Source organism: Rissa tridactyla, chromosome 7 (genome assembly GCF_028500815.1).
Source record: "Rissa tridactyla isolate bRisTri1 chromosome 7, bRisTri1.patW.cur.20221130, whole genome shotgun sequence".
Taxonomy (NCBI): domain Eukaryota; kingdom Metazoa; phylum Chordata; class Aves; order Charadriiformes; family Laridae; genus Rissa; species Rissa tridactyla.
In genome coordinates, this window is record NC_071472.1 from 16524918 (window position 1) to 16552474 (window position 27557).

The following is a 27557-nucleotide window of genomic DNA, read 5'->3' on the forward strand; positions in this document are numbered from 1 at the left end:
ATGCCACTTTGATAAAACGGCAGTTAATCATCAAGGTCTATTTCTGAAATCCATCATTTCTGTAGAAACCAAATTATATTCAAATGAAGTCATGAGAACAGGTAGAGGGTGAACCCTGAGTGGTATTTTTAGCCAGGATTATTCCACAGACACCTTAATACTACATTATTGCTTTCCAAAAGAATAGATCTCAATTACACAGTAATTTCAAATACAACAGCTATTTCTGGACAGTAATCACTATGGTTACTCATATTTTATTGAGTAGAAATAGATATTAAAAGCTAGCCTACGGTGCCACTACATCTCAAAAGAAGGCAGATGAATTCTTCTCCAAAATTATACAAATGTAATTCAGTGCTTAAGAGCACTTTATCAACCTACACAGAAGGACAAGGACTTGTATTTCACGCTACCATTACAGAAAACACAGTGTCTAATTTGAAGGGCTTCAGAAAACTAATGGTTAGCTAAACTCTGTAGTATTAGGGGGAAAAAAAAAAGAAAAAAAAAGAAGGTAGGACAAGGCAGTTTACTTGTCTCAAAATCCTAAGCCATGGATTTGCTCACTATATTAATCATGAGAAAACCAGCAAAAAACCACCACTAAAAGAGCAGAGTAACATTAACAGTGTAAATAACGTGAAAGGTTTGCACACAGCTTCCTTACCAGGGATAGTATGTACTTCATCGAGTATCATAAGGCCCCACTCTTGACTTTTAAGCCACTCCATTACTCTCTCTGCTTCCCAGGATCTTTTTGTCGTGTGTCCCAACATGGAATACGTGCTGATCGCAATGGAACAGCCAATGGGCTTGTCTTTGGCATCGGAAGTGAACCGACATATCTGACTGTCGTCAATGGTGGACCACATCTTGAACTGGGCTTTCCACTGCTCTACCGACACTGCAGAATTACCAAGGACCAGACACCGCTTGCGGACAGTACACGCGGCTGTTACGCCAACAAGAGACTTGCCAGCACCTGCAGGGGCAGAACAGTGATATTCATAACTCATCTCTCAGAGATCACTGAGCAGGAGGAGGGAAAAAAAAATAAAGAGCAAAGGAAAAGAGGAAAACTGTGAGAGGATATGAAATCATGTAAGAGCAAATTCTTCATTGTTTCTTTACTGTAACAGTCTCAAAGAAATGGGAGTATTCACTTCTAAATAACCAGCTGGATTGTCCGCTGGACACATAACTGTATTTTCTCAGGATAAACATTGTAAACAATGGCTTTGCCAATTAGAAGCAATCATTTTAACACTTTCTTAATTTCAAAAGCATGTTAAATTCCAGGTGGCTACAGAAAGCTTCCTCTAGAGGGAAGTCATGGTCATTCCCCCAACATAGCAAATCCTTAAATCCTTCCATTCCTCCTTCACACTTCCTCCAGCCATCCCTGACACACTCTCTCAGGCCCTTGCCATATCTCCCGTGTGCCCCCTGCACCCCAAATGCCAAGGGCACTGGCATGCAGTCTCCTGTTCTCTCCCTTTTCCATTGCTTCCCATAGGTCGTCCCAATCTCCACATTCCTGACTTTTTCTCAAGCTCCCCTGCCCAGAACTCGTACACACAAACACTTTTCTTCCTTGCGCCCCCTTATGCCATATTTGTATTCCCAATTCACCCCAGTCTCCCTATTCCCAACCAAGGAACAAATGATTCCAATGCAAACAGCTTTACATTTCACTGGAAGACCAGCAGAGCTGACCTGGAGGGAACAGGGAAAGCATGAGCAGGAATCTGAAGCTACCGCAACCACAGATCAGTTCTTCAATCACTCCAAGGATACCAACAGCTCTATCAAAGGCCTCTCCCTCACCACAGCCTCACCACCCGCTCGTTAAAAACCAAGAGGACTCCGCAAACTGGTACCCGGAACAGTCCCTACTACTGTTTGAAATCTAATATTTGGAAGTCACCTTATTAGAGACAAATAAAGAACAAACCCCCAAAATACCAACCCAGAAACTTACCACACGGCAAGACAATAACACCAGATCTGGCTCGTCCATTTCCAAACATCTTCCTTAGGCTTTTCTCTTGATAGGGCCTGAGGACAGCTGTAGGTTTCAGATCTATGTTAATATCGGGATTCACTGAATCATTTCTGAAATCATATTCTGCCAGCAAGGGGTACTCCAAATGGATACAACGTTTCTGAAGTTCTTCAATCATCTCCTGGAGAGGAAACACAGCTACAATGGTAAATTCTCCACATCTGAATCAACTCTTTCTTCTTTTTTTTTTTTTTTCCCCACTAAACAACCAGATTATATAGCACTATGTGAAGTTACATTTATCCTTTATGCTCACGAAGTCTGCAAGAGTTAAAGTTTATTCCAAAAACTTTATTCATGACCACCCCTGCCCCCCTCAAACATTTTAAATAACAGTCGATATTAGAGAGGGCTATTTAGACAGATGGAAGAACATGACGCATTACTCTCAGATGTGCTGTTTATCCGGCAGTGACTAAACTACACCCTGAAGTCCTGCAACAAAGAGCTCAATAACAGACACAAAAGGTTCTGTGTATTACACATCTGTTATCTGGAAAATCTTCATACCCTGGTAACGCAGTTATTCCACCACAATGACAGGCCGATTCAATCACCAAGAGGTTGTTGGGTTGGGGGTTTTTTAGATAAACAAAATAGCTACCAAGTTATCTTTTTTTTAAAAAAAATCCGTTTTCCCCAGTAAGACATCACTAGACTCACCGAGTCCAAAAACAAATTGAGAAATTTTACAGAAGCTCTCTGAAGGTCAAGCCAGGACTGTGCTCCAACCTCCAGCTGCCCTTCTCAAGCTATGAAATCAGAACCACCAAGAGTTCCTTCTGCAAACATGAATCACAAAACAAAAACAGAACCGCCCACACGTCGAAAAGTTAAAAAAAAGCTCTGAATCCAGCAGCAGATTTGCCCTCCACTGAATTCTCATTTGTCTTGCCCAAAGCAACACTAAGCTGCACATGACAGGAACCTCCCTTACTCTGGAGCCCTTCTCTGGCCTGTGAGCACTATGCCTTGCAGGCAAGGAAGGAACAATACCCAGTCTGCCGCCCTCTGTAGCGAAGAGGAAGATCCTAAGATTTTGGAAGGCAAGAGGAAAGAAATGTTAATGACTTCCAGCGATCTCCCCTATCAAACAAAGAGCCACAGTACTTTAAGTTCGCATGTGTATTTGCAAGACCCGGGCACATTCCCCAAAGCTACAAATGCAGAGACAATACTCATACCTGCTTGACTTCAAAAGACACTGTCTGCGTTTCCTCCTCCTCCTCCTCATCTTTGTCCATCTGTTCATAAAACTCAAATAAGTCAGCTGGGACGTCTGGCTTATTCTGAGCATCTGTTCCCTGTGACGTTGATGGACCAAAGCCACCTTCACTAGATTTGGAGATCTGAAATAGATGGACAGGAATTTTCACCAATAGTTTCATTGGAGACACACTCTGTCCGTCTGTGCCCTGCCGATTTGGGCTCATTAAGGAGGCACAGATCATTGCTGACAGAACCAAACGCAACTGCTGATACAATAATCAAACAACAACCACTCCAAACTACTCAACAGTATATCTACTGTTAATTCAACAATTTTAAGACATGCCAAACATACCACGGATTTACTTGTGAACGTCTCCGTAATGAGCTCTGTTTCTTCACCCTCAGCATTTCTCAGGCGACAGTCTTTAATTACATGGTCTTGCAGAAGCTGCTGAATGACATCAGGATGGGTACTTTCCACAAAATACCTAAAATTAAAGAACAAAGAGAAACATTTTTATGAACTAATCAACTGAAAAACTTAAAGGAAAAGTGGCATAGATGCTTTAATATATAACCATCCTGAATGCACTCTCGAGTATCCAGTCTTGGGGGTGGTAATTTAAAAATAAATAAATTATGTCAATCAAAATCTTTAAAAGATGCCTTATACCAAAGCATCATGTACTTTGCAGTTATCCATCTTACTCAAATGTTCTCTAATACAACACAAGCAGGAAAACTCTGGCAGAACTGACTATAGAGAGCTCTCACGTACACATCTTATTTGTGACATGTGACACAAGTCCATTTTTTTTGAGACTGAATTGAGGCGAGTCTGTGAAAACACTGGATGTGGTGTTTTAGAGTCCTGCCCACAGGACCAAAAAAGCCCCAAATCCAAAACCTCCAAAACACAAACCATCTAAAAATTTAAATTAGCACATCCTGAAATTGTTTCTCTCCCTGGAGATTCATCAATAACGATGCTGGTTGGAGATCACAGTTAAAATACGAGCCAAGAAAGACAAAAGTCTTAAGTGGTATGGAAGAAATCTTTTTCTCAGAAACACCTAGGAAGAGGACAAAAACCTGCTAGTAATACTAGCGTTAGTTCTACCCAGAGCAGCAGGTTCAAAAAAGCAGCAGCACAAGCACAGCACTGTAGTCCCAGGGCTGTCGGACAACAGAGAACTTTGCAAATGAAATAAAAGCAGAAAGAGAAAACACAGGCAAGGTACAGGCCTAGGCTTCAGGTTTCTGCCACCTTCTTCCTTTCCCTCTCCCTATCGCAGAATCACAGGTTGAGATAAAATTGGTCAGCTCTAAACTAGCTGACCTCTCGGGGCCCCTTCCAACATCATCTTCTAGGTCTAAGGTAAATCAGATTTAACCCAGCAACAGGCATACACCTCTTGCCAATGGATTTCCTTATCCTTCCTGAGTAATGGATTAAAAGTCAAAATACGTAAGACTGTAGAAAAGCTTGTCTAACCAGGCTCACATAAATTAGGAAGAAATGAACAAAACAATTACCTGAAAACCTCAAGGATACGTTGCAAGTCCAATCCTAACCACCAGGAGCTCAGGACAGCCTCACAGAATTGACTGACTGATGTATTAAACACTTTGAACAATTGAAAAAGCGACCTTGTATCAACAGATGCTACACTCAGCCGGGAGCTGCAACACTCAACAGCTACCCAGACCACGCGTTTATGCAGAGCTGCGCATACGGAGGACTTCCTCTGCCACCCAGGTTAAGGAAGAAGCCACTTACCTGTTATGTTTCAGTACCAGCTTCACCTTCCCATAGCTGACGGTACACAGCTGCAAACAAACAAGAGCAGTCGTTAGGAATACGCAAAAGAGCGATTCTACGTGTGGGACCAAATGCTGCAATGCAGTTTAGGTCTTTCTGGGGAAGCACGGCACCATAAAACGCTTACCTGCAATGTTGTTATGCTTATAGAACGCACCAGAAAAGATATTTGCAAAAGATGCACCCATCATCTCATGCCGGAGACCAGTCACAGATAGTCAAGTTTTTATACCCAATTCCAACCTGCTTCCAAGACTGCAAGAACATACTTGCAGGATTAGACAGGCTATGTTTGAGAGTGCCTGGCTATTCCAGATAGCTTCCCACATTCATAGTCTTCTTCCAGAGCAAATCAGAGGAAACTTTCGCCACATTACTGGATGAAGCTGTGCATATGGGTATACATATTTTTTTTAAAAGGTATAAACTCCACTCAGGATATATTGTGAAAATAGTATGTGTGCAAAAAACACATACAGTCTCTTGACACAGTGATAGAATAGAATCTGATGGTAAAATCAATGAATTATTAAAAATAAATCAATTAAGCAGGGGCAGCAGGAAATATTTCACTAGTAGCAGTAGATATATTTCCAATGCCAATAAAATAGTCCTACCTTGATAAACTGAATTATTCCATCTGGGACACCAGTCTTGCTCAGTTTTTGTAAATACTCTGTGATGTCACTCGTTTGTAAGCCAACACTAACGGCAGCGTACAGGGAGTAAGCAGTCAGCTTGTACTCGTGAATGTGGGTTGGTCTGCACACAGGCTCAGCGATAGCAACCAAAAAATCCTGTGCGTATTTGTAAACTGGAGAAAAGGCTTCCAGAAAAATATGGCCATCAGGAGCCTACGGAAATAAAAAGAAATGCTGAAGGCACAACAGCGTTAGCTGAACAGAATTGGGAGTTCCCTATAAAGCAGGAGTTATGATATAGAGACAGTCGACTATGTAGGTAGTAATGCATCACAGGGTTTCAAAAAAAGCATTTTCCCTAAAAACAAGAAAAAGAATAACGGAGACACAGGAACATACAACTTTTGTCTTCTGAAAGGGTCCAGACATTGATTTGTGTGCATCCCTTCTATGGCACTAAGAATAAACCACCCCCAGACTGATTAAGCATTTCCAGACTGACATGTTGGGGTATTTTTTCTTTTTAAATGCTAAGCAAATTGCTTGAGCAGAAGCAAGCTTCCAGCCCTATTCCCCTGAAACAAAAAACTCCTCACTCATTTGACCCAACGATCGGAGGAGGAAAGATAGCACTTATGTGTCACAGCACTCAGCAACAGTCAGTAACAACCCCCTCTTCTCTGTGTGCCTGTGCTTCCCACCGTGTCTTGGAGAGGTTTACTGAGGCCATTTTCAGGGCAGAGAGAAATGGCACCAGTTACAGAAGATGAGACCAGCCCGTCCTAAGGCTGTTCCATTCCAACACACAAACCCCACTGCTGTGTCGCTGACATGACAGATCCCACTCGTGCCATGAGCCAACGCAATCGCTTCCACAAGCCATTTTACCTCCCTTACGGAAACATCTGGTTTAAGCTGCTCCACTGCCCGGTCCGGTCACTGGCACACCAAGGGACAGAGAGGGGACCCGCCTGGAGGCTGCAGGGAACCCACAACCGCTTCCCCACCAGCTTCCCTTTACAAACGCCGCCCGCGAGGGACCCGCTCACGCCAGCCAGGTCGCCCACCCGGGCCCACAGCACCCTTTACTCCACGCCAACCGCGGCTGACGGGAGCCGCCAGCCCCACGGGAGGCGTGTGGGCCCCCTCCTGACCCCCGATACTCCATGACAACCTGGTCTAGTGGGAGGTGTCCCTGTCCATGGCAGAGGTAGCGAAGCAAGATGATCTTTAAGGTCCCTTCCAACCCGAACCACTCTACGATTCTACACCCGCGGCCGACGGGCGGCGTGTGGCCCCCCCCGCCCCACGTACCACCCAGAGGGGCCGCGAGGAGTGGTCGGCCTTCAGGGGCATCTGATGCCGGTAGTCCTTGGCCCCGTACTCGTCCACTTTGGTGCCGCTGTCCTCCACCTGCTTCCCCGCCGCCGAGGGCACGGCCTCCTGAGACTCCTTGCCGGGCACTTCATCTTCATCCTCCTCGTCCTCATCGTGATGGCGCTTCTTGGACTTCTTCTTCTCTGGGAGCAAAGCCGCAGCCGTGAGGAGGTGGCCCCGCGGCACCCCGGGGCGGACAGACCCCCCCTCCCCGTCTCTCCCCCGGTCCCGCTCCCCGCCGCCGGGCTCCCCCCGCCCACCCCGAGCCGCCGCCGCTCACCCCGCTCCTTCCTGCCCATGGCCGCCGTGCCCGCCGCAGGCCGGCGCCCGGCCGGCGCGTCACTTCCGCCGCGCGGGAGGGGAGGAGGCGGGAAGCGGGCGGGGAACGTGCAACCCATCGATTTTCTGTTGCCGGGGCTGCCGCCGCCGCGGAGGGAGGCGCGGGCGGGCAGGGGAAAGCAGGGCCTCGGTGACAGCGGGCAAAGAGAAAGGGAACGGCAGAGAACGGGGGTTTTTAAAAAATAAGAATTAAAAATAGAGGCTTCCGCAAAGCACGTTTTAAATAAAAAAAAGCCCATTGGAAATCGGGGCACAAGACTGACATCCCGCATTGTTCTGAAGCACAAAATTCTTAAAAGAGAAATGACACTGTTGTCCCTACAGAGTGTTTTAATATATTTCTAAGTACAATTCGTGTCTGATTTTGGAAATACAAATACATTTCGAATGGTTAAAAACAAAAAATTAAAAAAATATTTTGAACATCAGCCAGCTGAAAATATATTTATCTAGTAAATCATCTCTCAAAGCTTTTATATATTTAATTATTCTAACTAAACATAGTACCCTTAAAAAACAAGTTCATAAAAATGTAGAAATGAAACCGTGGAATAAGATTACTGGGAGATAGATAGATAGATATAGATACACACACACATTCAATGCATACACAGAATTACAAGGGATTTTTGTTTGTTTGTTTTTAAGTTTGGAAGGTTGTTAGACCAAGGGAACTAGTAAGCAACGCTCAACTCCCGAGTTCCTCAACCAAGATAACCATAGGCTAATTTTTTAATTGTTTTTATCGCCTTTTTTTTTTTTTTTTTTTTTTTTTTTTTTTAAATACAGAAGATATTCCATGTAAAGCAGCAACAGCAGTGCAGTTACTGGTAGCAACATCTCAAAAGTAATAATAAAAACCCCCATACATCCAGACAGTAGTACATTGCACACACACGTGATTCTCATACACCCATCGACAATTGGTCAGAGTAGTAAATCAGTGTACAAATTAAATATTTCCAAAAATGTGCAAAAAAGTCAACGTTGATAGAAAAAAACACCTTTGTGTACATACATTACAAACTGTGCCCAGCATTCAACTGAGAGTAAAAACATTTACAGTGAGAAACTGATAGATTAAATAGAGAATTTAATGGCTACATAAAAATGTACATTAGGATCAAGAGAAAAATTTACAAATTTTTATTCATAGCTTCATGAAAACTAAAAGCCTACGTTCTGACTCATCTAAGTCTCCTCCACGTTATTTACAGTGATATTCCATCACACGACTCCTGCGAGGTCTGAGACGACAGACACGATGCTTTCATCGACCGTTCCAATTTTAGGATGCCACCACCTTTTCTTACTGCGATTAACGAGAAACAAACACAAGGGAACCGACCATCTATAACGATAACGCCTCTTCGGAAAAGAAGATGCAATCCTTGTTTTTAAATCCACCTTGTATAACCGCTGGGGAAAAGGATCGTCTAGTTTTGGGGTAAAAGACATGAAAAACCTCTGAAATATTTATTTCCCATGAATATCCACTCTGGAGTTTGTGTATCCTTTTCCTCCTCACTCGACAGAAGACCCTGACTGACCTCCAGCCCTCAGCCGTGGACCCAACGTAAGGGCTGAACCATGAGATACAATTTTTATTGTGTTTTGATCCAGTTCCTCTCCCTTTTAAAGTAAGTTTATGAAAACTAAGACGGAGCCAAAGCGCGACTGCTAGCACCGCTGCTTTGAAACGTGAGGAATTTCATTTCCCCCATCCCATCTACCTCTCCAATATGTCCCTGTATATAATCGCTTGGGGAAAACCCAGGGGTTGCTCCGGCCGGCAGGGACCTGCAGCCTCCTGAGTTCAAGCGACGTGGCCCCCCCAGAAAGCTGTACGTGAACTCGCACCTTATTCGTGAGCTGTCGGTGGCCACCACCTACGCAGTATTTCACTTTGAAAGAAAAAAATAAACCGTGCAGGCCAAGCCGGGGGGAAATGAAAAGAGAAAGGAGCTCCTTTGTTTCTGATCGAGGGTTTTGACTCAGAAGCCGCAGGTGGGTAGCAATCCTGCCTCCCCCTTTGGTGTGCCTTTGCGGCTCCTCCTGAAGGCAGCGCTGACACCCCTGTAACTGCGGGTGACATCTGGCTGTCATGTCACGCGGGCTGCTTCCCAGCAGCTTCGAAATGTTCCTACCATGGCGCACAGAGCAGATCGGGTCACAAATCTACTTGTCTTCAACGGCGTTCCTTAAAAATGTCCCAAAGCTCAAACCTGGCTAGAAGAGCCACCAGGGTTTAGTCACCAAGCTTACACATTAATTTTAGAATGACAACAATAAGATTAAGTTAAAAAGAGTTTTAAAAAGCAAACTCTTCATTTTAATGCTGGCATGAATTTTGCACACCAAAACAGCAACTATAAACACCCAAATCTCTGAAATACGGGCAGTGCCTATCACTTTTTACTAGTACCTGCTTTACTCAGTCAGCAACAGCTTACTGATGGATATATGTGTTTCTATAAGTAACAGTGCTAATCCATGAAACATCACTTTTGGCTATATGTATACGGGCATAGAAAAGCTTTGGTAATTGTGTGTGATTTTACACTGCAGACTTGCCATTAACACCAGACAGCAAGTTACCAGCGAGAAGAAACGATACTGGCGGTAGTACTTTTGCTTTTCCAGAAACACCATAGGGACTTACATTCAAGCACACAAATTATGCTTTTCTATAAGCGTGACAAAGACTTTCAAGATTAAAAAATGTAAGAAACTGGTTATAAATAACTACAGGTCTGACCAATTTGCTCAAGTCTCTGAAGCTGCAGTTAGACGTTGCTGCGGGAAGGAATGGCTTGCTGTTCTGCGCTGTACCCACGGGTGCTGGCAGGCTTTCAGTCAGGACAACGGCAGGGTTAGGATTATCCAGAAGGCACAGGAAAGAATTTAATGGGCACGATGCTTCACTGGGAAATCTATTCATTTCCCTCAGATTCCTGTGTACTGGAAGTAAACAATTTTTAATACAGTACCATGCTTACAAGTGTACCAAACTCTAATTTCAAGTCCTTTAAGAACTCTGCTGCGGCCTCCGCAGTAAAGCCAGAGGCCAGTACCCAGAGCCAGGAAGCCACATCGCCACTCCAACGCTATTCCTCTGAGCGCAGAAAAGTCCTTTTTCTGGTATGTGCATCTGTGTACAATCTCCAAAATGCAAATGCAAAACCTGTATTAGCACAGGAAGCCCTCGGGAAGTGCTCCAAAAATCACTTTTTAAAATTCTGAATTTAAATGTCTGCCACAGATTATAACTAAAGTACACTTTTCAATGCAGTTAAGTGAATTCTGGTTTGGGCACTCTGAAAAAACCCAGACTCTAAGACTGCTCTGGTGACGTGGAATTGTATGACATATTTCAATACGGTGTTCAAATACGAACAAAATTAAGGCATACAGATTAAAAGGCACTATCTAAAAAAACCCCAACTTTTCCTTTTGTTATACTGAAAGGACTGTTTAGCTACCAATCGAATTGCAAAGCAAGTTACAATTTTAAGACTATATTTAAAGGGTCAAGAAAAAAAGCCTATGTAGATTTAAATTTGCAGTTATTAGGTCCATACCTTTTTAAGTCCTTGCGTGGATATTTCTATCACCCAAATTAAAAATAAACAACTTGCTCTAACACAACTGAAACTTTCAGTCGTGCTCTAACAGGACTGCTAGTTACACCATTAAAACCATACTACAGAAGTAGCCTAACTTTTGTTACTTAATATGTGCAACAGACGGAATAATACATTTCATTAGCAGGTAAGGCAGTCTTCTGAACATACCTACGCTCACTGTGAACCTCAATCCTGATTTTTTGAGAGCGCAGCTTCATGGTGGCATTTACAGAAAAGCAAAACGACCCTGCAACAGTATTGTTTTCCTTGGCATTTTCTAGTAAATGGCTTCAATAATTAAGACTAATTCACGACTCTAAGATGCTGGTATGTTTGTTAGTAAGATACGAGAAGCTGCGAGCAGGGATCTTGGCTCTGCAACCCTCCTCCGATGGAGTTTTAAACATGCAATTCCATGCGCCCTCTCAAATTCTCTACCTGGGGTTTGTTCATTACCACGCCAGAAGTCAAGACAAGTGTTTTACGGACACCGTATACAGACATACTACGTTAATTTACTGCAGCTTCTTTTACTACATTACCCCAATAGGGGATAAATACTCGCTAAACTTTTGGTGAAAGTCTGATTTAGCTTTATAATTATTTCTAGCTCAAAACATTTACGTTAATAATCAGCTAAATTTACTTTAAGTTGTTTTAAGTCAGTAGACAAATTCTGCATAGGGTGAAAAAAACAGCTCAAGCCTAACCTTGGTTAAATTAATAAAATTTTACTAGAATCACTTAACTGGCAAATGTCATCCTTGTGTAAGCGGTCTTTACATTGGCAGCTTTTTGATATGTGAAGAAAATTAGGGAAAACGCAAATTCTTTCTTTCTGGGCTCCAAAATGCTTACTGTTGTCATGACTGAATGCCATTTTTTAGAAAAGGCACAAAAACAGCAAAACTGATTATTCAGTAATTAAAAATCACAATGAGGAAGTGATATTGCAATAGACACGATAGACACGAGCCAGCACTGTCTCCCAAAAAGGACACATTATAAGAAAACTAGATTCTGAAAATTTTCAAGCTTCAGAGAGTGCAGTTTCTTCTTAGAATAGTATATTTAAATGTTAGGAATGCTACAGATAAACCTGGTTATGTTTTCCCTTTAATGTCCTTTTTTGGTAATATAAAATTTCCTTACCTTTTCAGGTATCACTGTCCACTACTGATTTTTATATACATTTTCACCTTGGTTTTGGTACCTTCTCAATCTGTTTGAAATCAATCATTTCAATTATATGATCTTTAAATTACCTACATAAACTATTAGGCTCTACATTAAACTCCCCATCCCTGCTGTCACTAAATTTTGCTTATAAAGCAAAGGTCCTTTATAGCAGAGTACATACCAAATACCAATTCTTCCTAAAAGGCTGCTTTCATAGCTTTTATAGTGACAGAGAAGAAAAAAAAAAAAAAAAAAAGAAAGTCAGTACAAGCTGACCTTCCTCCTTCCTCTCAGCCTTCTAAACTTTCCCTGCTCTGCTTAGTTCTTCCCACGCTCAGAAAATCTTGCACAGTTGCATACCCTGACTGAGAAAATTATAAGCTGGGTAAAACACTCACATAAACCGAAGAAGCGACCGCTCTCAGTCTCAGGAGAGGTAGCCTCAAAAAAAAAAAAAAAAAAAAAAAAAAAAAAATCACTCTTACTCCACTACAGGTAAAGTGCTCAGGATGGATCCATGCTCCTGCTGATGCTCTTGTACAAAATTTGGAAGTTAGCAGAATAAATTCAGACATCTCACGAGTGTACTGGCACGGAAATGGGTAACCCTATTGTTTTATCTCCATGCACTTCATAATTCTGATAGTCCTCTAAAGATGCCAAACAGGTAGAGCCTTGTCGGAGTGGACAAGGTTCAGAGTACCAGCCCGCTCCGCCTCTACGAAACAACAAAAGCAAGCAATGAATCATCCAAAACAGCATACGTTATTTCAGTTCTGTAGTCCAATAGTTTATTTCCAAATGCCCTTTTAAATTATTTATGTTGCGTTCTTCTACAAAAATATGAAAGTTTGACTTTTCTGTTGCGAAAAGTCAGTTATGCACTACACCTGATCAGTACCTGGACTTCTCAGTTGAGAAGCAGTATTGCAGAGTTTTACTTTTGTTCTTTTATTATACTCTTTCAGAAATGGAAAAAGTGATTAACGTACGTTTTATGACAGTTGGAAATCTGACAAACACCAATCATCTGGATTACCAGGCTGGAGAAATCGCGCTCATGTTATTTAACGTCTGGCTGCCTTTGCGCTTTTGGCCTATTCTATACAACCTTTTGTGCTGTGCCTCCTTGTTCACGTGGATTCATCACCGCTACCTTATTAAAAATATAACTGGAGTCTTATCTTTCCCAGTTACTTATTCCTGGTGTTAAAAGATGTTTAACTTTATTTCAGGAATTTTCAACACATCCTAGATGACGGAACTGTGTTACTAAAACAACTTTTTTGGTGCATAATGGGAAGAATTTTATATTATTCAGGCACTTGATGTTGACATACATTCCATCCTAGCGCCTCTTGACAGCTTTGAAAACATTTCTTATAGCTCATTCTGAATCAAGTAACTCATATACTGCACAAGGATTAGTCACTCCCCTTCCCCTCCAGCCATTCATGGGATCGTGGAGGAGAATTGACTCTCAACATCACTATTTTTTCTTATCTAAGATAACCGTCTTCCTCCAAGCTTATGCAACAGAGGTTCTCTTTGGCAGATACAGCAGGAGGCGTTCTCCTAACTATTTACATCCATCAGCTGACCTTTGTCTATTATGGAAATCTTCCCCTTGCAGTATAGTAGTTCCTAGGAGTATGGGTCCATAATCTGTTTACCTGTAATTATTTTCCTATTTAGATAATACAATAATTCTACACCAAAACCTCTAACTAGTACATCAGTGTTGAGTTCTTTTTTGTTTTGTTTTTTTTTTTCTTTTGGTCACATAGAAGTACCGGTTAGACGCGCTGCTGTACAGAGAGTTCCAAGTTCTTCCAGCTTTATCATTAACTCTCAGAACTGTGTGTTCCAGCTTAAACTGTAAAACCCAGAAACTGATTAAAATGCTAAAATATAGTAAGACCTTAGAACTCTCTGCCGCAAGTACCTACCATATAAAGAAGAATCACGGAGAAGTAACCTTCTTGTCCTTTAGCTGCATGTCTATTTTTCCCTGCACCCTGAGTCCGTCAGCGGTGTCAGAAAAAGTCACACAGTTCCTGACTGTCCAAGCATTTGTCTTTTTTTTTTTTTTCCCCTTTAAATAAGGAACAAATATGTACTAAAGTGCTTTATCTACATGAACCACATCAGTACATTATAGAAACAAAAAGTTCTAGTCCTGGTGGGAGCGGGGGAGAGAAGATTCTCATTATAGATACAAAATTTAGATTGTTTACAATCTAAGTGAAACAAAGATTCAAGAGAATATTCTCTCTCTTGTCCTTTTTTCTCCTTTTTTTGTAAAAAAGAAAAATAAAAGTGCAGTCAAATAGAAAATAAATGCAGTAGACGCAAGCTGAGTTGAGGCAGGCTGTTAGTGATAGTGTGCAAACGTGTGTCTTAGCAGTTCATCTGCAAACGGTCGCAGCTTGGCCTCGATAAAAATCCGTTTCAAGAAATCCCGAGCATGGTCAGAGACATGAGGTGGTAGCTGGGGGTTGGTTGGCTGAGTGGCAATTTTAAAGATGGCAGCCATGGCTTCGAACTCTGCCCAGGGGGGCTTCTCAGTGAGCATTTCTACCACTGTACAACCTACGCTCCTGAAACAGAGGCAGAAGTGAAACAGCAGGTTACAACAGAGTCATGCCCTTCTAGGAAAAAGAGAAACAGCAGAAAGTGACTAAAATACCACCATAAAGTAGCATCCGCCTAACTCTACAGAGCAACTTCAGCGGAAAACGTGTTTAAAAGAATTGCGTGTACAGCTCTATGCTTTATCTCCAAGGTACACAAATCACTACATGCATCTTCACTTTAGTGCTTGACTGGGCCAAAAGCTATGACCTCAGTGAAGAGATAATTAGTTATTTACCCAGGCAATACCAACTGCGTCACGGCCGTGCCGCGACTCAGCGCTCACACAGGCCACCAGTGCTGCAAAATCCTTGTGCCCCAGTTCTTCAGACGCTGTCAGGATTTCGATGCACTTGACACCTTTCTTGCTCATTAAGGCCTAATGGAAATGCGAAGCCCCGGGAATGCTCTGAGTACGCTGCGTATATTGCTAGCTCATTAGAAACGCACAAGTTATCACCAGTGAATAATGTGCAGATGTAACATGGCAGCTGAGAATAGTAACACCATACTTCAGTGGTATCTTCCTCTTTTAGTTAAGGACCCTAAAACTACACTTAGATTGCCAAACAAAATTTTAAGACCCTAAACAATCTCTGTATACAAAGTTTACATTTAAAGGATTTCAGAAGGCAGAAGTGCGCGCATATGGCCAGAAAAGTTTTGTTCTATAAGTCCTGCAAGATCAGCCTCTTCCAATACCAAGTGAATGATATTGCAAAATGGATAAGCTCGAATAGGTTTTTCAAGACAATTGCACGAAGTTTTTGGTTACTGTCAGACAGAGGTAATTTCTTTGTACGGTAAGGATTTACTGACTGATAGTCAACCTTCAGTACTTTTTCTTAGTTTTAACCAGGATTTTCTCCATCAAAAATCATGTATTAGCCTTGCTACAAATACTTCAAAGTTGAAAAAGTCAACTGCCTGAAATCTGTAAGACTGTTCTATTATTCAAGTATAGCAGAATAATTACTAAGTCACCTGAAGCAGGTTAAATTAATTTCTCTGACATTAAAAGTATTGCCATTGGTTGGATATAACATGGTTCCTTTTTAAACACACCAGTGTTACTGCTCTTGCTTATCTACTGTTGCCTACCTATTATTCTGTGTGTTCACAGGTCACCTGCAGTGCAAGGAGTACAATCATTAAAATCAACTGTCCGTGGGGCTGGAGCTATGTTAGACTATGTCATATTACACAATGTAGCACAAACATTCATTTCTGAAATTTACCTTTCCCTCTTGATCCTTAAATATTTAATAACAACTTAAACCAAATTTTTGTTTTATACCTCCCATTTAAATCTGGCTAATTCATTCTTATGTGTTCATTTTCTAAAGGACCAGCATTTCATTATCTGCCTTGCAGCAAAGGCATTTCAGTGATAAAGTTTTGTTACGAGACATTGACTTAACTGATGCTTCAAAGCTTCCCATGGTGCTTTCACCCAGTACCTCCCCAGGATCTATAAACAGTCTGGTAATCCTAACTTCATGCAAGGTCAGTTTCAAAGGATTCTCTTATGATCCCTAAATCAATGGGCTGAGGTTTCATTTCACCAAATGAAAAATTCCCAAATTTCAGCATTACACTCTCCAAATATGACTGTCAGTGCTCACACCTGCCACCTTCTTCGGCTTAAACCCCAGAATTAAATACTCCAACTTCAGGTAACAAACACTTAGACTCTCTTGAAAAAGAGCCCATTCTGACATGACGCCTTTCAGTAGAGAAGGTTTTTTTTAACGTACCAGATATCAGCTTTTCTGCCGTACCCCTCTCCACTAATAACTTCTGGACTCATCCAGTATGGAGTTCCTGTGACAGACTTCATTCCTGTACCAGAGAGACAAATCGTCTGCAGTCGTTTGCTGGCACCAAAGTCACCGAGCTTCACATTGCCTGCTGAATCTCGCAGAATATTTGCTCCTGGAAGGAAGTGAACACTGTGTTACATTCATGAAAGGCCTGTTAACATTTTGGTATGGAAAATGGTAACGAAGTTTGGATTCAGTGATACAATGTAAGAGCACCCTAGCATTTCAAGACAGAATTTACTTTCTCTGGTCATTCTTCCTACTTTATTCAGAGGCTCAGAAAATAATGAATTGTACACATTGGTTTGCATCCTTGGCCTCTTCCGGGAAGTGCCAGTCACTTTCTAAATCCTTCCTGACAAAATAAGGAATGTGCCATACAAAGGAAATAAAAAGAAACAGTAAAGAAGTTTCCAGACAATTGAAAATGTCTTCATACTCTATCAAAGCAAAATCTCAAATTGTTAGATTTGTTCAAAACACTTATCTGCATAAGCATGTACAAAGTGACTGTGACATCTCAACGTTTTTTGTAACAAAACACTATTGATACAAAGCAACAGGAAAACTGTAAAAGTTTTAGGGAATACAACGGTGTTGTGTTCAACACACCTATTTTGCACATCACCATCTTCCTACATATTCGTTAACTTGCTTATGCAGCATTTGCAAATCACCCCTGTCTATCTGCAAAAAGTAGTATGTGTTTCCTCAGGTTTCCTGGCAGTAAAACGGAAGCAGTCGGAATCAGGCAAGTCACCTCTGCCAGTCACTTCTTGTACCAGTGAAGTGCTGGGTAATATCTATGTAATTGGTGGAAACAAAACTCTAAAAATAAACTTTTGAGTCCTGATGCTTTCCTCTGCGCATTCTATCTATTCGTAAATACATCATCCTTTGATATATTCAAAACTATTAATACTAAAATAAAATCAGAAAGAAATCTATTATGCTTGTTTTGCAGACAGAGACTATGGAAACATTTTCAGAAGTCTGATGCTTAATTTCTCCCCCTCAGCTTACAGCAGTGACAGAAATAAATGATGGAAAGCCATCTCATTGATCGTAAGTCAGTATTTTGGCATTTCAAACTTAATTACATTAAATAGCATTTCACACAAGGCTAGAAAAGAATTTGTAGTAAAGAGCACTGAACTATCATTACCTTTAATATCTCGATGGACAATCATATTACTGTGCAAATAGTGAACTCCTTCCAAAATCTGCCGCGTATATTTACGAGTCACATTCTCTGTGAGTGCTCCATATGATTTCAGTTGATCTTTGATGGAACCCTATGGCAAACAAGGGGTGTAAAACACTGAAACATTTCTAGAATCACAAGAGGGCTAATAATACAGTTGAAATTCAATGAAATTTATGCCTGAAATGTAGACATTTAACATTGCTATACTTCTCTAGATCAACTTAAAAGCACAGATAGAATTTTATCTCCACTGAGAAAAATACAAACTCTGACAAAAAAGAGGATAAATAGAGGAGTTATATACTGAAATGTTAAGCGATTAACAAGCAGCCATAAGAGTTCCAATGTGATGTACAGAACAAGAGAACTATATTTTCACTCAAACACCACTCTCAATGTTTTTGATGGTTAAATGGTGATACTCAAGTTGGACAAAACACAGCCATTTACCCTGGTTAGTTTATACTCAGGAAAATAAAAAGGGTTCTCAAAAAAACCCACCACATGCCAGGGGATGGTGCTTTATGTAAAAATTGAGAGGTAAGCAAGTCTTGGCTTAAAATGACAGAAATCAGAAATTCATGGTTTTGTAACTATTTCTGTATGACCTGGCTTTGCCACACAGAGTTACAAACTACCAAGTTTACTTCTGTGATGCTGTTCTCCAACTCTCCAAAACATTCAACAAGCCCCCCAAAACAAAGCCCAGGACTCACATTAAAAAAACCAACAAAACACAACCAAAACCCCACCACCACCACCACCACCACCCCCCCCCCCACCGCCACAGCTTTGCTTCTCTGGAATAAAGTAGAATCCTGTAACCATTCAGAAATACAGAGCCTACGTTTTTATACAAGGACATTTTATTTAGCTCTGCTGACCCCACCTGGTGAGAAAACGAAAATCTACAGTTTTCTGACCTTAAAATATTTCTTAACAAAATAGTAGAAGAACAGTTCGGCATGTACCTAAGTGCCACATAAAAACCAAGCACAAAGATTATTTTTTGTATGCACTTATTCCCATACCCATCTTAGCTACTTTTTCCCGAAATAACCGAGCGGTTGAGATGGTGACTACACAACAGCACAAGCTGAAGCACAGCAAAAATAAACATTAAAATTCAGGAAGATTCAAGAGTTTCCTAATGATAACACTGTCTTTTCAAAGACATGGCCAGGCACTTCTTATGCCAAGAATCAAATGCAAACAACTTTCGTACACACCACTGTAATTCTGAAAACCCAAACGAGCAATGGAGAAGGCAGGCTCCTGTAAGCACTCGTCAGTCGCCATCTTTCGCTGCTGTTTTTAACTTGGACATTTCTTTAATATCTGTGTGCACTTCTGCAAAATCTGTCTACGTGGGTGCTTGTTATATTGCATAGAAATGACGGTTGAAGTGGACTGGCTCTCTTGCTTACCCCAGGCATATATTCCATGAATATAGAGAGTGTTCTTTCTGGAGGATCTCTCAAGAAGCCATAATACTGAACAATTCTTTCATGCAGCAGATTTTTCAGCAACTGAATCTCACATTCAAGTGCATTTACTTCCTAAAAGGAAAAGAACAGACAAGTTTTACCATGCTTGATGTAGTAATAATACTGTTTTTGATTTTTTTTAAAGCAGGATAGTATGTATATACTGAAGGGTTATGCAAACAAAGTAACCAAATACCCTTGTAGCTTATGTAAAGTTCATGCATTTTCATACAGGAAAATATCACCATTAAATTGAGGGAATTAAAAAAAACCCATGGCTTTTCTGTAAATTGACTTTGGGATGATTTTGCTGTTATTTCATTGTTTCTCTTATTCTGAAGTTACATTTGTTTCAGAGAACAACAGATATGAATATGTGTATGAAGTCAGTGATTATGCAACATGTCACAAGCCCCCAGTTTGGTAAAAAAAAAAATAAATAAAAAAACCCAATCTTTAAATCTTTGGAGTGGAATAATTAGCATTAATTCTTAACTTTTCCAGGATGACAGACTATACTTTAAAAATGCCTTTGAGGATCACTTAATATCGTAATAATGAAATACAGCAAAGCAAAACATTAAAACATATGGTGCTTTCTCTAGAGCTACCTGAAATACTAAAAATTTTGCAAACAGGAAGCAAGGTATTTTGAAACGACTGTACAGTAAGATGCTGGGAAAATCCTAACCCATGAATTCAAACTTGACCAAATTTCACCTAGAAGTCTTTCATCAAAACTTACTTTTTATCCATCACAGACTATTACTGATACACTCACACTCCTGACGTTAGAAGGAAAACAGATTTTTTGACGCTGAGGCACACATTAGAAAATGCTATGACAAGTGAGGTCACAAAACTGTTGCTGCAGGAGACACTGCAGTATTTTATATTTAATATTTTCAAAGCATAATCAGTTGTTTTGTTACGTTTTAAAGAAGTAGTAACATCCGCTACACTAGCAATCTATGGCACAAATGATTCTTGGCTTTTTTCCTTGATCCTACATCACTAGTAGCAGCAACTATAACTGGCAGCCACGCAACTCTGCGGTCAGGCTTACACCCACTGTTTCCCCGGCCTTGCTCCCCACAGTGCAGAACGTAGTCCTAATGCAGGAGAAGTAATAATTCTTTTTCCATCCTGTAAAAAGCAGTTAAGTACAGTTTGGGAAAAAAGAAATAGTAGATTGGTGCTACTTTTAAATAGTTTCTCTCCTCAAATGTCCAGTATTTAAAGAAGGACAAGTTCAATTTTAGAGAGAGAATAAAATGACAATGAAACTTTTGCTCTTCAGAGAGAAACACAGTGAATAATAGTAGCTAGCCCTGATGCCCAAAGTTTAAAAAAAAAAAAAACAAACAACCCTGAAAAAATAAAAAAAGATAAGAATCTCAAACTGTCTTCATAGACAAAATATCCTTGAGAATTTATTTTCAGGAACACTTAAATTAGTACAGATTTTTTTGTTTATAAATGGAACTTGTTCTAGTTCCCATAACTGTAAATAATTACATATTTCTGATCACACTTAATAATGGACCGTTTAATTTTAGAGAGTGAAACCGCACCAAATTAAGTTATGCATGTTCACTGTATAAGGATATGTCTGAAAATAAAAAATGGGATGCAACATTAAAAATCAGGTAACCAAAGTAATTCTCGGAGGTACTAACAAAACAGCATTCCCAACAATGACACAAAAACACAACAGGTTTTAAAACATCATCCTCGTCAAGTAAAGGAGCACCAGTCTCATCTAGAACACACCACTTCAGCAGAAGCCCTTTACAAGCTCTCTCATTGGTATCACTTACCTTGCTCGTTTCTGGACTATCGGGATCAAACTGAACTTGTTTAACAGCCAGTTCTCTTCCGGTATCAGCATCGTAACACAGATACACTCTGCCAAATGCACCTTGACCCAGCAGTTTACCAAGTCTCCAGTTAGTTGGAGCTCGTGGTGCTGAAAATATAAGTATGTTTTGGTTTTCAAATGAGCTTGTTATTCAGCTGATCGAGAAAAACTGGAATACACAGAAAATAATTTTTTTAAAGACTAAATTTTTCAACAACAGAGACTGTGTGTCCTAAACCTCACCATATAAGTTACAAAGATCAACAAAACTTACTGTAAGATGGAAAACATGAGCTACCTAAATTTATTCACAAAATACTTTGTGGTAGAGATAGACATAATTAAAACAACTAGCAACAGCTAATCTGAAAAACAGAAAAAGCATGTTAAACAAATTTAGTAACTTTTTTTAAAAATGGGACATAATTAAAATGAACCAGCTACTGAAGTCATCACAAAATGTATTTGCTCCTGAAATGCCGGCAGATACAAAACAGTACCACTTGAGACCTCCAATTTGTCAGAAAACTTGACCTACATCTGCAAACATAAATAGTAACTGCAATCTACATAACCTTTCTTAGGTCTTTAACAGTCTAACAAATTATCAAAAATATTTTACAGTGTTTTTGTTATCACAGATGGAAATACCATGTGAAAATCTACATGAAGTTTGGCACAGTAAGCAATGAAAAAACTGATGAGCATACAGTCTTGACTTTTTCCTATTAGAGAGACAAAAACATATTATTCAATTGCACGTATTTTAATGGCACGCTTAGTTTTGACTTGATATACTAGAAAGGTAGGAGAGTTTTACAGTGGAGTTCACAAAATGCCTTAACTTACAGCGACTGGGTGGGCTGATGTCCATGACTGACAAGGTAGGATTGTCTATGTCACTTCCCCTCCTCCTCATGCGGTTATCTTCATACTCCGGCGTAAAGACGCTGCTTCCACTACTGGTGCTCAGCGAGTGATCAGTAGGGCTGAAACTAACTGGTGATCGGAAGCTGTTCCCCTGAGTCCTCCTGGCTCTTGGAAAAGTTTTACGACCTTCAACGATACACAAAGAATACTGATGTTACACTACAAAAAATACTGCTGTGCAATGTATGTATGCAAATACTTCATGAATTCCACATAATGTAGTTCTAATCTTCCACAGTGTATGATATAATGTAATGATCGTGAAATTTACTGGTTTAATTTTGCATCTAGAAGAAAACAAACATTCATCACAAATGTATGTAAGGATTAGACTGTACCAAAAACTGATTTACGTTTAAGTGGCCAAAATTGCCACCAAATTCTGGAACTGTTCTGACATGTAATCGACAGGCTTTAGAAACCTGGAGGGCTGTGACAGGAGAAAGGAAAATACCCTGCCTCTACTTTTATTGCTCTATTAAGATGTAAATACTAAATTTCTCATAAATAGGAGAGTGATAGATATGTTTACATTCCAGTAGTGCCCAGGCTGGTATCTTCTTCCTGTAAACTTACAAGATCTGAATACAGAGGAAGACCTACACGTGGAATCAACAGGACGACCACAAAAAAAAAAAAAAAAAAAAAAATCACAAACAATGCATAATTCAGAGATGGCTACAGCATTAGAATAAAAAAAAAAAGAAAAGAAAAGATCTTCAAAAAGGTTAATTACAACCAGATGACTAACAGAAGTCATGTTAATATATTTAGATAACACAAACATTTTTAGGTCAGCATAGCTTGATGAAGTTTCATCCTACAGAACTCAGAAATAGCTGAAGGAATCTCCAATTCATTAGGTATTACACTGGAGAAGGAGTTCCCAGGGAACTGAAGAAGGTAGATAAAATATCTTTGAAAAAGTGGGCTCATATTTATATACTAGTCTGGCCAATTCAAATTGCAAGAAAGATATGCAAACAAATTATTAAGCAGTTTCAAAACCCACTGAGAAGATAAGGTGATAAACCAAACATAATTGGTTTGCCACATGTAGCCAATCCAAATTCCCCATTTAACTGGGACGTTCTCATAAGCTAACTAGTGTAGCCTTGCATACATCAACTATGTAGAGTACGCCCAAGACAGATTCAGAGCAGTTATCAGTGATATACAGCACATACCAGTACATTTAGATTGGATATTGGGAAGAAATTCTTTACTGTGAGGGTGGTGAGGCACTGGAACAGTTTGCCCAGGGAAGTTGTGGATGCCCCATCCCTGGAAGTGTTCAAGACCAGGCTGGATGAGGCCTGGTCTAGTGGGAGGTGTCCCTGCCCATGGCAGGGGGGTTGGAACTGGATGATCTTTAAGGCCCCTTCCAACCCAAACCATTCTATGATTCTATTCTACGATTCTATGATTTCTCATCAAAGGGGAGGATAACTTAAGTAGACACCCACAGCAGTTTACCTTCAGTCCACTTCCATACACTATTTTAACTGATGGAACATAACACACTGAAATATTGCAGATGACATCAAGTTAAGCGTGGCTGGAAGTGCGATTAAAGATAAAAATCAAATTCCACAATGATATTATTAAGTTGGAGATGACTCAGAAATCAACAAGATAAAATTCAGTAAGGAAGTACAACGTACATACTTAAAGAGAAATCAAATGCAGAAACCACAAAGTGTAAAGTAATTGGTTGGCTAAAAGTTGTGTAGAGAAGGATATAGGAACTGTAACAGACCACAGACTGAACAGCAGTCAGTATGGAGCCTATGAAAATAAGTACGGTGTCATTCTGGAATGTATTAACAAGACTGTTACATACTGAGTTATGGTTATATTCTATGTTATACATAAAGTGTCCATGAGAAAAGCCTTAGCTAGAGTACTCCATTGAGTTTTCGCCATTGTAAGAATGGAGAAGTGGCCAGGAAAAAAAATAGAAAAAAAAAAAAAATGAGGCTTGCAAAAATGTCTGAGGTAAGGCATAGGGCTTGAAAGAAAACTAAGGAGATGAAACAGATTGTATGTGATGTAGTGTTACATGTGGGCAGTGACCAGTTTTTCACTGTTAAAATGGAGTAACTAGTTACTAGCTTCATTTGCAGGAAAAATTATTCAGAAGACAGAGAAAGGTAAGTTATAAGATAAACTATCTTTGAAGTTAGTTACGTAAGGAAAATTAGTGTCTCTTCTCTTAAAGTCCATTTAGAGTTTACTTAAAAGTCAGCATGACAGATCTTTGCCTCTTTAATCTTGCCTTAAAGCAAGGGACTGGACTGAAGCTGCCTTGCAGTCCTTCAATTTGGTATTTCTGTGACTTCTGTAACAGAATTCTATTTATTGCTGTGCTCGTTCCATACTGCCAAAGAAGCCATCTGGTCTTTGGAGAAGTTTCTTCTTAACACTTCTCAACTAGTGCTTGACACACCCTCAAGTCAAACAATCCTTCAGCTGCTCCTCTTTCCCTCCTTCGGAAATTTAACAGGTGTTGAATTGACTTCACCAGCTAATTGTTAATTCTCAGTTTAAATCACTGCTCTTCAATTTTACATACTCTTTTAATCTGAGAAACTGTTATTAGGAACTCTACTGTATTTGGGTTTTATTTTAAGCAAAACAAGGAATGACAAACTAACTGACATATCTACTTTGGATAGAAAAGGGTCACAAAGGTCAAAAGCTTACACTGGATGACTTGTGCATGGCCAGTCACAAAGACAGAGAACATTTTCAGAGCCGTGCACCTGAGTCATGAATTCTGTAATCCATAACTTTACCAGAAGTAAGACTGCTCAGCAGCTCTACCGATCATTACAAGTTTAGCAACTGAATCTGGGGAAAGAAGTTAAGCTTTCAATTTCTTCAATATTTTCATTCATAAGGATCTTACAATCTAAATTTTCTTCTTCACTTTTTAACAAGAGAAAAACAGATTAATAAAGTAAAGCTCTTGCAGTATTCGCACCTACCGTCGTTGTAGTCTTGTTGATGATATGAAATATGGTATCTTCGGGGATAAGTCCCCCCCTTTCCAAATTTCTCAAATATTGGGATATCATACTCTACTAGAAAATAAAAAGATACATTTCAAAATTTAAAATGTGACAAAAGCATATTAAATTAACCAGTTTAGTACTATAAACTTTAACATGGCGGAACATATCAGTGGATAAGCTTCAAGTTGAAGCATCAGAGCAAAATGATTCCAGAACAAAAGCCACAAATCTAACAAATCACAAGAACTAAAAGGACATTCAGACAAAAGTTCCAAAGGATCAAGAATTCAATAGCTCAAGTGGTTTGTAACCTTGTGCTTAAAAGAATGTCAGAGGACTGCAGCATGCCTAATTACTCCAGTTTTAAAAACAGTTTCTAGAGGAATCTGGGAAACTACAGCTCACCAGGAAAATTGGCAGAACTGTTACAAAGCATAAAATTTCAAGATGCATAAATATGAAAAATTGGTGAATGAGTCAACACAGATTGAATTACTAAACCACATTCAATAGGTCCTCTTTTAAAAATTTAAATTAAAGAAGAAAAGTATTCATAAGATAAAGGGAAAAGTCCCTCATGCATAAATAACTGGATAGAAGATAAGTACGTAAGATCGGAGTAAATGGTCAACAGTTTCACAGGAATCTGCACTACAACTCATACAGTTTAATTATGCATGAATTCTCTGGACAGAACAATGAATAGTGAGGTGACAAAATCACTTGAAGAAATAAAGCCAACAGCAGAATTGCAGAAAGCCGTTAAGAGTATACGTGACTGGATGCTAAAATGGCAGAAGAAATTCAATGTAGGCTATGTTAAAGGACTGTGACACAGAGTTCCAATAAAGCAGCAGATGAACTCTCTGTACTGGCTAAGAAGCAAATTAAATGCTATAAATCATTAAGATATACTGAAAAAAGTTTTGGTCTACTCCATTTCCAAGGATTTAGTGAAAATGGAAAATATTTAGAAGTACAGAGATGATCAAAGATATAAAAGTGCTTCTCCGTAAGGAACGCAGGCCTCTATAGACTAGAAAAGCAACAGCTCAAAGGGAGACAAAGAGGTCTACGAAAAAAAGAAAAAAAAATAATCACAAAGGGCATACTTCATAGAACACAGTAAGTTACACAACAACTTGCCACAACATACTGTTGATACTAAAAAGGTTTATACGAGTTGAAATACGGACTGGAAAAATTTGTGGAAGGAAAAAAATATAATCCATCAAATCACAGAAAAGCATCTTGCATCTGCAGAGCCCTTAAGCCATACAGGGCTAGGAATATATTCTGAGGAAGGAATACCACATGCTCCTCTACAGAAGCCTGGTACTGGTTATGGCAGGAGAAAACACTAGGCCAGATGGACCTTTTTTCTGACTCTATATACCATTCTGGTTTTGTTACACATCAAATTAGGAGAATAAAGATTGAACATGGAATTAATGATTGCTGGCTATCCCATTGTTAAAATACCAGAGTACCCCACAGGAAAAAAAGAGAAAAAAGTATTGCAAGATCATCGTATTAGGAAAGTCACCATAATAAACAAACACAAATAAACTAGATTAAGATTACCAAAAGCAAACTAATTTCTGACATTGCCAACATTTTTTGGTATTTATCACTGCCACCTAAATGCTCCTTATACATAGTTTTAGTTTTATTTTCATTTAGAAGTGATGCAATCTGTTAAGCACTCGAGAATCCTTAAAAGAGAATGCACACAATCAGAGTTAGCTGGATAAAGCTTAATAAACAAAAGAAAAAGAAGCCTTAAAGTATATAATAGACCAAAAAACCCGAAACACCCCAGACTCACTGGAAGCTTAATTATTGTTCAACAGAAAAATTCTGTAGTGAGGCAAGTCCATGAGAGAGACCTCAACACACTTTCAGTGTCACCCACTGCACTTCGCATCCTGAACCAAGCACAACAATTCCGATTCAAGCCAGAGTGTCGGACGAAAACAACATTAGTGGTGACGACTGATTTATAGGCACAGCACACAGTTCTCCTTCATACTTTTGCTTTGCAGTGCTTTCAATTACAGAAGTCACGAGCACTTCAAAGCGATCCTCATTTCACACAGGAGAAAGCGAAGGCTCCGTGTACTGGTTTTGGCTGGGATAGAGTTAATTTTCTTCATAACAGCTCCTATGTTATGGAGCTCCGATGGTGCTACACTTTGGATTTGTGACCAAAAGCAGTGTTAATAAGGTAGGGATGTTTTAGTTATTGCTGAACATTGTTTACATAGCATGAAGGCTTTTTTTGTTTCTCAAACTGCCCTACCAGCAAGTAGGCTGGGGGTGCACAAGAAGTTG

General features: G+C 39.9%; 2 protein-coding genes across 5 annotated transcripts in view; both read right to left on the reverse strand.

The window, feature by feature from the left end:
- The window catches only part of ERCC3 (ERCC excision repair 3, TFIIH core complex helicase subunit), a 30559-nt gene extending 23088 nt beyond the window's left edge, over positions 1–7471 (reverse strand). For both annotated transcript variants that reach the window (XR_008467824.1, XM_054210017.1), the window contains exons 1-8: positions 7401–7471; positions 7058–7263; positions 5720–5956; positions 5061–5110; positions 3633–3768; positions 3253–3417; positions 1985–2189; positions 671–985 (exon numbers count right to left, since the gene is read on the reverse strand). Coding sequence is in view for 1 of the 2 variants with exons in the window: in XM_054210017.1 (XP_054065992.1) it covers positions 671–985; positions 1985–2189; positions 3253–3417; positions 3633–3768; positions 5061–5110; positions 5720–5956; positions 7058–7263; positions 7401–7419 (1333 nt within the window). In the remaining variant the exon portion in view is untranslated. The remainder of the gene's footprint in view (positions 1–670; positions 986–1984; positions 2190–3252; positions 3418–3632; positions 3769–5060; positions 5111–5719; positions 5957–7057; positions 7264–7400) is intronic.
- Positions 7472–7771: 300 nt separating this feature from the next.
- Positions 7772–27557, reverse strand: part of MAP3K2 (mitogen-activated protein kinase kinase kinase 2) — a 56070-nt gene continuing 36284 nt past the window's right edge. For 2 of the 3 annotated variants that reach the window (XM_054210019.1, XM_054210018.1), the window contains 7 exons: positions 25197–25292; positions 22126–22332; positions 21236–21384; positions 19356–19487; positions 17887–18016; positions 16656–16833; positions 7772–14864 (listed from right to left, as the gene is read on the reverse strand). In XM_054210019.1, the coding sequence (XP_054065994.1) occupies positions 14639–14864; positions 16656–16833; positions 17887–18016; positions 19356–19487; positions 21236–21384; positions 22126–22332; positions 25197–25292 (1118 nt within the window). In that variant the 3' untranslated portion in view covers positions 7772–14638. The remainder of the gene's footprint in view (positions 14865–16655; positions 16834–17886; positions 18017–19355; positions 19488–21235; positions 21385–22125; positions 22333–25196; positions 25293–27557) is intronic. The other variant, XM_054210020.1, reaches the window with a different exon arrangement.